We start from the raw sequence: 13,503 nt of genomic DNA, 5'->3' as shown, positions 1-13,503 counted from the left end.
ATGCCCCCCAGTGCCAGATATCTCCCAGTGCCAGGTATATATGCCCCCCAGTGCCAGGTATATATGCCCCCCAGTGCCAGATATCCCCCAGTGCCAGATAGAAATGCCCCCCCAGTGCCAGATATCCCCCAGTGCCAGGTATAACCCCCCCCCCTTCCCTGCTCACCGCTGCCGCTGGCCGCTGCCGTCCTGTGTGAGGGAAGGAGAGCGCAGCCTGTGCCTCTCCTTCCCCTCAGTCTCCGGCGGGTGTCTCACAGTTTAATTCAGCGCCGATCCGTGAGCCAATCAGAGCTCGCACCGCGAGCTCTGATTGGCTCACGGATCGGCGCTGAATTAAACTATGACAGCCGCCGGAGACTGAGGGGAAGGAGAGGCACAGGCTGCGCTCTCCTTCCCTCACATCAGCGGCGGTGCGAGGAGCGGCGGCGGCCCGTCGGTGTGGGTACGGCGTACCCACGGCTAAATTCTTACGGGTACGCCGTACCCACCCGTACCCGCCCACTTGCACCACTGCCATAAATCTCGTTTTTTCAACCAGTGTGCCGTGGCACACTAGTGTGCTGCGACCAGTTGCAAGGTGTGCCGCTGAGCCAGAGCAGCTTCCTGCACCTTCAGAGTAAACTGTTGGCCCGGGCTCTTCTTAGAGGATCAGTCATGCTCCCGCCGTGACCTATGCCTTGAAGACACGGCGGTGTGATATCATAGGTTACGGCCGCCGCGTCTCACCACCCAGCCAGCTCACCCGCCTGTGTACACATCTTCCAGTTCCTGCCTGCATCCACTCTTTCCTTGCCCACCCACACCTGCCCGACCGCTGCTCAGTATTCACAGCACTCCACTATGAACAGCCCCCGCCACTGAGGGACAGGGAGGAGGACAGCTGACAGGAAGGGGCTAATATTTGTTCTGCTATTTCTCCTGTGTGGAGCAATAGGATTTATGGATTTATGGGGGGAACAATGTGCGTTCATGTGGGGAGCAATGTGATTGGCCTACACAAAAAAAACAATGTATGATGTGTGGATTGTTTTTTTTTTTTTTTTACTGTGAGGGCCAATGTGTGTTTTTTGTTTTTTTTTCTGTGGGGAACTGATGGTGTGCCTTCGCAATTCTAAAATAGTTGAAAATCACTGCTCTACAGGTTGATGGCAGCAGTTTTATGGAATAGATCTACCTGATTGGGATTCTTAATGAATTCTTAGGCTGCATTCTCAGGACTAGCATTCAACACACAACACTGTTGTCTCCATTGTCCAACCGGGTTCAGTATGATTTTCCAATGGACGGGATGCTGGTGGTCAGAATACCGACAGCGGCATCCCATCCATCAGAATCCTGACAGCCCCTCTAAAAGTACCCTAACCCTCCCCTGCCCCCTACCCTAACCTTCCCTTGTGGGTGCCTAAACCTAACCCTCCCCAATGGTGCCTAACCTTAACCCCCCCCCCACCCCCCCCGGGTGGTGCCTAAAGCTAACCCTCCCTTCCCCGCTGCCTAAACCTTACCCTCCCCGCTTGGTGTCTAACCCTAGCCTCCCCTTCTATGTGCCTAAACCTAACCCTCCCTCCCCGGTCCCTAATCTTAAACTTCCTGTCCCTGCACCCTAACACTAACCCCCCTTCTCCTGCCTAAACCTAGCGTCCCGCTGAATTGACGTTCGGGATTCCGACTGTCGGTTTTATGACGCTGGTATACCGAGCAGCGTCCGTATTTAGACACCGGGCTTGCGGCATCTTTCGGGATCAAACAAGCTGGTTCTATAGAAATGTAAACTAAACGCAATGCTGATGCCTGCACAGTTAAGTGATTAATTGGTACTGCATATGCGTACAGTTTCACGAAAACCCCTACGGTGCATATTTTACCCTGACTATATGCACATAGGGGCTATTGCATATGAAAAATGTAGTAATCAATTAATGGGCGGTGGTCTGAAATTAATGCAAAAAGTCTTCAGAATGTGGGCATGCTATGTGAGTGTTGCAGGATGCCTTCTCAGGTGCATAGCATTCCATGTTCAGCCATCGGCTGGTGCAAGTGTCGATGGTGGATGCTATGGCGCACTGATGGTGGATGCAATGGCGCACTGGAAGTGCTACTGCATACAGGGGCAAAGACAATGGGCTCACGGCACAAGCTACTACACAACGGGAAGGCTTAAACTACCATTAGAATATTATTGTACCCGTAACTCCCCCAACGGGTGCTAGAGTGGGCGCAGCAGTGCCCATGTCTGAAGCAGACCCAGTGTGTTCTTAATTCAATGAAAGTTATGTTTGTCCTTTATGCTGTGATTTGTTATTGGGCCAGTGTCCAGCTGCAGTGTGGTGAGTACAGCTAGGTGTGGTGAAGGAGGATACATAATGAAAGCTTACTTTGAGACAAATTACAATGGAAAGTTTATTTGGAATTAAATCAGATGAATAGTTCACAATTTGTTAACTATATTCACCGGGGCCATAGTTTCTCAGGAAATACATCCCGTGGCATTAAGCTGTGCACATATTTACCCATTACGGTAGGCCCAACATCACAAGTTTTCCTGTCATCTCTATAGTGTGAAAGGGAAAACTTGTGATGTTGCCGGATATGGCATTCTTATACAGCACATTGAGGCATAGCCACTAACTGAACTGTGCGAAGTCCAGGTATTTTTTGGAGACTTTACATTCCCCATTGGCAATTGTATTTACATTTACCTGTACTCCATTCTCCACGCCCAGTGTACAGCCTGAAAAGCCACTGGTACTTTAGGGCCACATGAGATCTGCTTTGTCTGGTTCCCTGGTTAAAACAGTGTAGAGTGAAGTCATCAATTATACTAAAAGAAACAGCAAGCCCAACAGACTATAGTGAGACTTGAGGAAGCTTCTTCCACTGAATAAATTGTTTCATATTGGGCCTGATTCAGATGTGGTTTTTTGTGGATTGGGTTAGATATTCCAATGCTGTGGATGCTGGTGGTCAAAATACTGACCGGGGCATTCTGATGGTGAGAAACCCAACAGGGGCAAGGTAAGTATACTTACTGAGCAGTGTCAGGATTCTTGTGTCGGTATTTCGACTGCCGGGATCTCAACTGCTGGGATCCTGACCGGATCTCGTTCTTGCTGCTCTCCCGGGACGCTGAGAGCTCTCCAGTAAGCAAGTAAGATCGAAACTGCTACTTTAATCACACCCAGAAAACTCCCGGTTACCACCCCTAAATGCTGTCTTGCTGTTACTCACTTTGCAACTAATTCCTCAGTGTGACTGCAATCGCAATTCACTCGCTGCATGTGTGCACTGTGGCTCAGACGCATTCGCAGTAAGAAAACATTGGCTGATTTTCTGACAATAGCAGCATTGCGAGTGCATCTGAATCCGGCCCTTTTTGACTTTACATAGAACCCTCAACCATATCTAATATCTGTAAGGGCCTCACTTGGTTTCCATGTTACTATGAGCATATTCTCCCTGCTGTGCTAGTAGGTATGTACCTTGCAGGTCATTTCGTATGGGCTCAATGGGCAGTTGCCCAAGGCCCCAGAATTCTTAGGACCCTAGGCTGATAGCTGAGGTTCCCCTTTTTACGGGGTACCAGATTTTTGAAAATTGGCCCTGGGGAACGTGGGGAGATATCCGACTTCAAAGCAGTGGTCCCCATTCGAGTCTGTTAATTGCTCTCCCCAGCCAGTTAGCATTTGTTCTGTCTGAGGGTATACTCCAAAAGCTGGGACTCTCCCCTTTAGGTGGACACTGGCAGCTTGTGTCTACTATGCCCAGAACCAGAGATATCAGCCTTCAAGCAGCTGGTCCCTGCTCCAGCTCCACACCACTGGGATACAGTTTTAGATTTTTGTTGGTGGATTGCTCTGGCTCCCCAACTCTGATCCCCAAGTTCCTAGTACCTCCTGAAAGTTTTGTATCCAACTGAAAGCTAAAAATCTATTTCCAGGAACTGGAGATATCCGTAGTCAAGCAAGCTGCCCTCCAACCGGAAAATTATGAATATTAAGCCCACTCCACTATCCACCCCTCCCCTGCCTATTAAACACCCCCTACCACCCTGGAAGGCACGTATCGGGGCCTCTTCATTCAGCCCAATGCCCTCTTCTACAGTTTGGTGTTCGAGTAAAGTAATTAGCAGAAATTACTGCTCCAGGTCCTACATGCTGAGCGGAAGATAGAACACCCTCTACTGCCCATGGGACATCAAAGCTGCTGCTGATAGCACCCCCCATCCCAACCGCTGGAGAATAGGTAAGGGCCCCAGTGCATTGCTTTGCCTAGGGGCCTACACTGCTATTAAGACAGCCCTGGTACCTTGCCAATGCTACATATACATTGTGCCTACAGAATGCTTAGCTCACCACCATAACATAGCCAGGAACCCAGATTGAAGAGCTGCCTAAAAAAAAATCTAGCCCTAATTGCCCAATAGGCTAACTATCTCACACCTCTTTTACACCACAAACCTGGGTTCAGCCCAGGTCACTGAACACAAGTTTCAAGCCGTGTCACAGTGGCATGAAACCCTGTTTACACCACAGGCTGGATCCAGGTTACTGCCAGGACTTCCATCTGCCGGCACTTGAAGCTGACATCATCTCCAATCACTGGTAAACCGGCTTTTCATAGGCATGTAACGGGACCCATGAAGGGTAACCTGGGTCACTCACTTCCCCGTTACCTGGGTCCTTCCTGAGTCCAACACTGCCCACTACCTGGGTTGTATTCCCGGGTCACTGGACCCAGGTTATTACTTAGGGACCCTTTTACACCAAGCTGCAACCTGGGTCAACTCGGCAATAACCCAGTTACTGCAGCGGTGTAAAGAGGGGTATAAGGTGTTATTGGCTTCTCTAAAAAACATCATGGGCCTAATTGAGACCTGATCGCTGCTGTGCGTTTTTGACAGTGTGCGATCAGGTCTGAACCGCGCATGTGTAGGCGTGACGGACCACAGCAACAGGGTTCACTGGTCAGCGATGGGATGATGCGAAAATTCCGAACGCACCAGCAAACTCAAGGAGATTGACAGGAAGAGGGCGTTTGGGGGTGGCAATTGACCGTTTTTAAGGAGTGCCCGGAAAAACGCAGGAGGGACCAGGCGTTTGGAGGGAGGGTTTCTGACGCCAGCTCCAGCGCCGATCATCACAGCAGCAGAGGTAAGTCCTGGGCTGTAGAGACTGCACAAACTGATGTTTCTGCAGGTCTCCCAACACATGCGATCACACACCTGCACACATACCCTCCCCTGTAGGCGGCGACTACCTGATCGCAGAGATGCAAAAAACGCAACCCTAGCGTCTGAATTACCCCTCATGTACCTTGCACTTTGAAAGCCTGATCTTTGAGGCTTATAAGTAGGTATATGAACCATTGGCGTTGTTATGTGTGTGGTGCACACAGGCCCCTGGGTAAAGAGGGGCCCACACCGCACCTATATTTCTCTTACGTCCTAGAGGATGCTGGGGTCCACATTAGTGTGGGCTGGCTCCTCCCTCTATGCCCCTCCTACTAGACTAAGTTTAGAAAATGTGCCCGGAGGAGCCGGTCACAGCTAGGGGTGCTCTACAGAGCTTCTCTGGAAAAGTGTATTTTTAGAGTTTTTTATTTTACAGGGAGGCTGCTGTCAACAGCCTCCCTGCTTCGTGGGACTAAGGGGAAGGGAGTAGTGTCCGCTCTGCGGGGTCTGAGCCGCTATCTCCGCTGACAGGACACTGAGCTCCTGAGGGGATCGAACGTTACCCACCACAGGGGATCGCTCACCCCGGCAGCATGCCGTCACCCCCTTACAGAGCCAGAAGATCAGTGGCGAGTCAGTCACCGGCTCCCCTAGTAAGCGGGGAGCCGGTGTGAAGATGGTGGCAAGAGGGTATGGAGCGCAGTACTGACTGTGCGCTGGGGCTCAGCGGTACATAGTGCAGCACTGTGAGGGGCGCCCTGAGCCAGCGCCTACGCCCTACACTGACCTCTAAGCCTGTCAGGGTCCCAGGATCGCTGCCAGCATAATTGCTTAGGCAAGTATAATCTCCAGAAGAGCGGGAAGACAGCGCCATTAAGGGGCGGAGCTTCTCCTCAGAGCGGACCCAGCAGCGTTCAGCGCCATTTCCTGCCTGCAGGAGCGCTGTCAGTGAAGATCAGTCCCTCCATAACAACTCCAGCTATCTCTTACGGTACCAGGGGGTTGTAGAAGGGTGGGGGGAGGCTGTATACAGGCTGTGTAACCTATTACACAGCCTGGTTGGGGTCACCCTATACCTGGTTGGGGTCTCCCTATACCTTGAAAGCGCTGTGTGAGGGTTGGCTCCAATCTCTGTGTCTCTCTTGCCATTCTTGGGGGTTAAACTCTGTCTAGCCTCCCCTATGTGTGTGTGGAGTGTTTGGGGTCTCCATTTAGCTATGTCTAGGGACTCTGTGTCATATGCTGCAGAGGATATGTCCCCTCAGGATGATCTCATTCCATGTAATCAGGATTGCACTGTTTTAGCGCAGATACCAGCAAGGGAGCCTGAATGCTTTTACAGAACTCTATGGCAGTTTGGTCCGGTTCTGTTACCTCAGGGCCCCCCTCTGTAGGTTCCCACAAACGTGCTCTTGCCCAGATTATGCAAGATGACACGGATACCAATTCTGATACGGCAGACGGTGATGTGGATGTGCTCAGGGGGGCCACATCTCTTGCTAAAGGGGTGCAGTTGATGACAGAGGCTATAAGGGATGTGTTGAATATTGCAGATACAACACCTGAGCAGGTTGAGGAGGCTTACTTCACTGACAATAACAAAGCCTCGCTAACCTTCCCTGCGTCTAAAGAATTAAATGCTATTTTTTCCGGAAGAAACACCCTCTGCGCTTCCGTGTCGAGGATCATTCCCAGACAGGACAACCTCCCGGGGGCCAGCATACCGGCGCCGGGATCCCGACCGCCGGCATACCAACAGCTAGGCGAGTGCTAATGAGCCCCTTGCTACGCATGCCACGCTATTTTTTCTCGCTCCAGGGGGGTCGTGGACCCCCAAGAGGGAGAATATGTGTCAGCATGCCGGCGTTAGGGATCCCAGCACCAGTATGCTGGTCGCCAGGATCCCGGCCGGTGGCATACTGAAGACTACCCCATCTGACAATGCTTTCATTTATCTCTAAAATGAGGGGCCAATCAAATTGACCTACCATGTCCGTGTGCCCTGTACTTAAATGGCAGAGAATATTTGTTTAATGTCAATTATTTAATACTTTTTTATGAATTCTTACCTGTGGGTATCATGGTCTCATCTACAGGAAGATAATGCTCAGCATCAATGGTAATTTCATGGTCATATATATTTACTGTACCCTTGAAAAGTACAGAAACAAAGTGAAAAGTCAGCAATCAATGACAACATGACAGCAAATCTACATACAGGATGTGCTACCATTCATTTTGTTGCTTAATTTTTATTGGTTATTGACCAAACCTAATTCATGTAAGACATCAAGCGCGGGATGTAATGTAGTCCGTGATCGATGGACGTGCAGGATGCAGGCTAATCTTTGGCATTTTTTTTAAAGGGACAGTCATTTGCAAGGCAAAACCATGTCTTGTAAATGATTGCTCCTTTAAAAAACACGTCCGAGATCGGCTGGCATCCCGCACCTCCGGCGATCTGGGACTCCATTACATCCCATCGCAAGTCTTATTGAAAGATGACATAGGACAGAGGTTCCCAAACACGTTCCTCAAGGCACCCCAACGGTCCAGGTTTTAAATGTATCCATGCTTGGCCACAGGTGACTTAATTAGCACCTAAGTCAATTTGATTTAACCATCTGTGCTGAGCCATGGATATACTTAAATCCTGGACTGTTGGGGTGCCTTGAGGACCGCATTTGGGAACCTCTGACATAGGACATATTTTACACATCTGAAAGGAACGTCACTAAAGGTCACTAAATCTGACCCACACAAAATATATAGAAAATTATTTCACATTTTCAAATAACAAAGGCATTTTAAAACAGACCTATTTAAAACTATAACGTTATTGTCATATTTTATGCTTAATTAAAATGTTCATTCAAAGTAACAGGTGACACATTGCTGTTATCACTATGTAAGGATTTTCTCTATGCAAGGTTAGAATTTAGATAAAGCACATTTGATTCCTTTTACACGGATTTATATATGTGCTTGTAAACTTAAAGACCTACAGTAGTGGCCTATTCATGATTGTTTATGGGCCTAATTGTAATAATTTATGCATATTTTTTGTAACAGGCCCATTCATTACACATAGTACTCATCAAACTCCAAAAACCGGAAGTTTTGGGGATCTTCAGATGGCGTTGATTAGAGGAGGTCCGCTCTTTTTTATGGGAAGGTGGTTCAAGGTTGAGATGAGGGACCTAAGCTAAACTCTCTGCCCCCTCCACATAGCGAGATCTGCAGCCTTGTGCATGGGTGAACTGGGTCGGCAAGGGTAAGCATCAGTGCTACTTTTGTAGCAGTATTAGGGATCATGGGGACAGCTGCTTTCTTAGAGCAGCTGTCCACACACCGAAACAATACTGATTTGCTACAGTAGTTAGAAATCCACTGCTACATTTCGCGGCGAGTTGAATACTTGATTATCCTGAGCTATCCGGCCCCTGATGATCAATAGGCCCCCTAAACTGGCCACAGACGTTATAATTTGATTTTAAGAAAAACAAAAATTGTGTGGGTGACAACAGAGTAAATATTATTAGGCAAAAGTGTCTGAATCAATTAATGATGTCAGGAAAAGTGAAACACTAATCTACAGTTCTTGAATTTGAGTTATTTAAAAACTATTTTTTCTAATCATATGACAAAAGTTTGAAGAAAAGTCTGGTTTTCAAAAGCAGTTGTGTATTTTTGTTTTTAAATTCTGTAACTGAAAATTCCTCTTATTGTATAGAAGTCAATAGTTTGTTCTTAAATGTGAAAACTCTTGCATCTATATGCAGCCTTTTGGTGACCATACACTTGTAACCAATTTTAAGCAAATATCTTTTTCACAACATTTTTTCAATTAAGGAGATGTACACAGGTATCCATTAAAAAAAAAATGGTTGTGTGCACTTTTAGATGGTACTTTATTATCTGTTGTGTCTATGAGTTGCATGATCTTAAATTACAATCTTGATAAAGATTATAGTCTTTAAAATCTTTACATATAAAATCCTACTTAACATTTGGTTCTCTGTTGAATATTTATATACGTTGCTATTTGAACACTAGCATGAAGTAATAAAAGTTGTCTGCCCTCATTAAAATGTAATGATTTTGTTGTATACAAGTCCATAGAATATGTCTTGTTAATTGTATACTCTAATACTCTTACCTGTCCCGCCAAATTGAAATAGGAGTGGTTTGTAAGATTCATAGGTGTGGTTTTACTAGTCTGGGCTTTATAGTGTAGCGTTAGCTCGCCACCACGAAGTGTGTAAGTCACCCAGACTTTCAACTCTCCGGGATATCCTTCCTCTCCGTCAGCACTTGTGTAAGAGAACCGCACACCATTCTCAGTCACCTCAGGAGTCCAGAGCACCTGTAATACCAAATGGCTTAAACATAATATCTCATAGCTATCACAGAGAAATGCTACAAATTGCACTTTTTCTGACAAATTTAAATGATAAGAATAGATAACTTTTCCCAGATCAGGGATACCGTGGAGAGAGGGACTTGGGGCATGTCAAGCAGCTCCCAGAGAGTTGGGCGTGCACCCACCGTGATAACAATGGGGGGCGCGGTTTGTGATTGCGGTATTTCCAGCATAGCCACACCTCTGACACTAGGGTACGTCTTTTTTCGGACGCTCGCGGTAGGACACCAAGTTCCCAAGATCCAAGTTGTAAGAAGTTAAGAGTTATGGGCAAAATCATGTAACATTAAAGACCATCGTTTGGGCAGTATCCTATTAGCAGTAGTACTTTACCGCTGCTAATAGGATCGCCAGTGGATATCCTATTAGCCCTAGTGCTGGCATCGTTTTCCCCCGATGCTGGCACTTATCAGGGATTATGCTTCGAGCATTATCTGCGCTAAGGGGCCGCCGGAGCGGTAATAACACATGAGATCAGGGACTTATCCCCAATCCCATGTGTTTTCGTGCAATCGCGGGTCCAATTTCGGACCATCAAAATGGTTTCTAATTGGATACCGCGATAATGAATATGGGTCATTAATCGCAATATCCGGCTGTTTTGATCAATCAAAATTGCATCAGGGCTAATAGAGTACCGCCCTTTGCGTGCTACATGCAGATGCAGACAGTATTTTTCCTGCACACAAAAAAGTTTGCATTTCCACCCTTTGATTCACATCATGGTTTGTTCAGGTGCAATGACTCTGTGGTGGGAGTAAAGCAAAAAAAAAAAAAAAAAGAGCAGGTAGCTGTGCACCTTGGCAAAACCATGTTGCACTGCAGATATAACATGTGCAGAGTTATAGGCTCTACACACTGTCCGGTCTGCCGCCGAGCTGCCCGACGGCGGATACGGCCGACGGGCGACCCGGCGGCAGGTGGGCAGCGAGGGGGGGAGTGAAGTGTCTTTACTCCCCCCGTCACCCGGCTGCATTAAAGTGCAGGCAAATATGGACGAGATCGTCCATATTGGCCTGCATGTACAGCCGACGGAAGACCAGCGATGAACGAGCGCGGGGCCGCGCATCGTTCATCGCTGGAGCCTCCACACTGCACAATATGAATGTTATCTTGTTCATTAATGAACGAGATCGTTCATATCGTGCAGTCATGTCAGCCAGTGTGTAGGGCCCATTATTTAGATTTGGGTGGGGTGTGTCCAGACTGAACTTTAAATTGCAGTGTAAAATTAACGCTGTCCAGAATTTGTGGGGTACATGCATAAACAGTCAGTATTTACCCTGTATGCAAAAAAAAGGTATTTGCTCCATTTACAGTGCAACATGGTTTGTTCACTTGCTCTTTTTTGCTTTATTCCCACCTCAAAATCAGGCCTTTTAACTGAATTTTCTACCAACACTCAAATGACGCCTGATACTCACATGAGGAAAGCTACTGTAGCTTGATATAGTTTTATGATTTCACTGTTTATTTACCATCTGTTTCCTTCCTGAAGGAAAACATAGTATGTTGGGTGATAATACGCAAGAATCCAATGCAAGACAGCATTAATACAAAGCTCACAATAAACCGACAGCTTCATACCACCGTAATATAGTTTTATTTTCATCAAAACATTTGTTTCCTGGCACAAAGTATATGCAAAGGTATTTGTGTTTCAACGGGTTCACACCTGAATGTCTTAAACCATTACTTACCCCTGTGCTACCCAAATCCCTTTGTAACGCAAGTAACACCTCAACCATTAAAGGCCATTCACCTGCTCTATCAGTGGCTACAGGAGTGTAGTGTTTAACTGGGCAAAAATAGACCACTGGGAACGCCAATGATAGGGGCCAGCTTAGTAGCACAGAGAGGGTATGGGAGAGACCATTGCTTTACAACATTTGAACATTGCATGTAAATGCACTTTTTCCTATGAAATGAGTCCACCTCTAAATAGTCCCCCCCCCCAAAAAAAAAAACAATTATACAGTCGATGGCTGAAAGTTTCACAAATAAGGCATGAAAGTAAAATGCACCCTTTAGCCTTTCCCTGCAGCTTTGGTAAAACGTTTGCAGATGTTTTCTCCCATATTTTCCATCACAAACTGTTAAGTCACCCACAGTTCTTAAAGTATGCCATGTCAGTGTGTAATGCTACAATTCATAAACAGCAATTGTCAGGTGTTAGGTTAGGGGTAGAGACAGCAGAGATGTGAGAAGGGAGAGGGGCAGTTCTCCTAAGCAACAGATTTTCAAATCCGCCAATGACCGCCAGCTTGATTTTCAAGTGGCAATAGTAATTGATGCTAAACAGGTCCGATTTAGCATAATTTACTATTGCCGTTTTAAAACTATCAGTGAAAATCCAATGTTTAGCAAAACAGATCCGTCCCATCTTGTCATAGTACAGTCAGAAGTATATGATATTAGAAGCTTTTGTGGTCTTTAATACCCATCTGTTTGACCTCCAAGACTGAAGTGTATATTTGTTAAAAGGATTGCAATGTCAAAGACATCAGAATACCTCGGACTGTTGAAAAATATATATATATTTTATACCTGACAATATACTCCTAAACATACTAATAAAGAGAAATCCACTTTTAGCTCCCTGCCATGATCTCATTTAGTAATTCTAGTAATGAGGTCTTGATTTTTCTTCAAAATGTGCAAAAAGCCCCCTCTGGCCAGTGAGTTGCCAGCTCAATAGTAAAGTAAAGGTGCATATAGTTATCCAGCGCTGCTGTGCGCATTCTGATGATCTGATTGGGTACCAGCTGTTCTACTATCACCCACTTTAAGAACAGAGACACACAGATTAACAAGATATGCAGAATGTCAAAAAAATATGCTCTGATCCTGGTCACACAAACCTTAAAGGGGTAAGTTATTCTTATGTTTTTCGTCTAACACATTGAGGTTTACTGGATACAAGATGAACAGTTCAATACGTGGCTGAGCATCAACATCATTAATGACAGAAAATACTTAATTTAAGTCTCATTAATTTTATCAATATGCTTTATACCACGAGATAGATCTGATTTCACAGGAATAAAATGAATACGATGGCTAATAAATACATGCACCTATTGCAGAACCCTCTTCCTTACCTTATCAAAGCCCTTAAGTCCTCCGTGTATGCTGTTTGGTCCATTGTTGATGGGTAACTGGAAATCCTGGCCATCCACAGTGAATTTACCCTTGGCAATCCTATTTGCTACACGTCCAATCACTGAACCGAAATAGGGATGCTTATCTGTATAACCTGAAAAATAGCACACAGAAGAAAATGTGCAAATGTCTTAAGTTGCTAATAATTAAACTTAAACTACGGTTTTGATGTTTTTGTAGTAATAAAATGCACTATTACCCTCCCGAGTCACTGTACTAATCACTTTAACAGGAAACATGAAAGGAATAACACATGACACGTGAGCCCTTAATCAATGCAAAGGTATCACTAGGATGGAATTATAGTGCTGCATTCATAAGTGTGGAGGTGACAGTGATGTGGGACTAGAGTCACCAGACCAGCGTTTCCCAAACTCAGTCCTCAAGGCACACTAACAGTCCAGGTTTTAATACTTGAGCCCGGGTATCTTAATTAGTACCTCAATTATTTTGATTAACCATCTGTGCTCAAGCATTGATATTCTTAAAACCTGGACTGTTAGTGGGCATTGATGACTGAGGTTGGGAAACACTGACACTAGACCTTTGGGTTACCAGGGAAATCCCTGGTGGAACACACACACACACACACACACACACACACACACACACACACACACAATGGGCCCTGTAGTGAGAGATTATAATAAAGATGCAATGGTTTTACATATACTAAGTACAGGTTGAGTATCCCATATCAAAATATTCCAAAATACGGAATATTCTGAAATACGGACTTTTTTGAGTG

The 13,503-nt window shown here is 45.9% G+C and overlaps 1 protein-coding gene across 3 annotated transcripts in view; it reads right to left on the bottom strand.

Annotated features, from left to right (window-relative positions):
- The window catches only part of GALM (galactose mutarotase), a 77,717-nt gene that overhangs the window by 44,469 nt on the left and 19,745 nt on the right, over positions 1-13,503 (bottom strand). For all 3 annotated transcript variants that reach the window (XM_063918001.1, XM_063918002.1, XM_063918004.1), the window contains exons 3-5: positions 12,695-12,849; positions 9,330-9,536; positions 7,240-7,321 (exon numbers count right to left, since the gene is read on the bottom strand). In XM_063918001.1, the coding sequence (XP_063774071.1) occupies positions 7,240-7,321; positions 9,330-9,536; positions 12,695-12,849 (444 nt within the window). The remainder of the gene's footprint in view (positions 1-7,239; positions 7,322-9,329; positions 9,537-12,694; positions 12,850-13,503) is intronic.

This window comes from Pseudophryne corroboree, chromosome 4 (genome assembly GCF_028390025.1).
Source record: "Pseudophryne corroboree isolate aPseCor3 chromosome 4, aPseCor3.hap2, whole genome shotgun sequence".
NCBI lineage: Eukaryota > Metazoa > Chordata > Amphibia > Anura > Myobatrachidae > Pseudophryne > Pseudophryne corroboree.
This window is presented reverse-complemented; position numbering and strand designations above follow the sequence as displayed.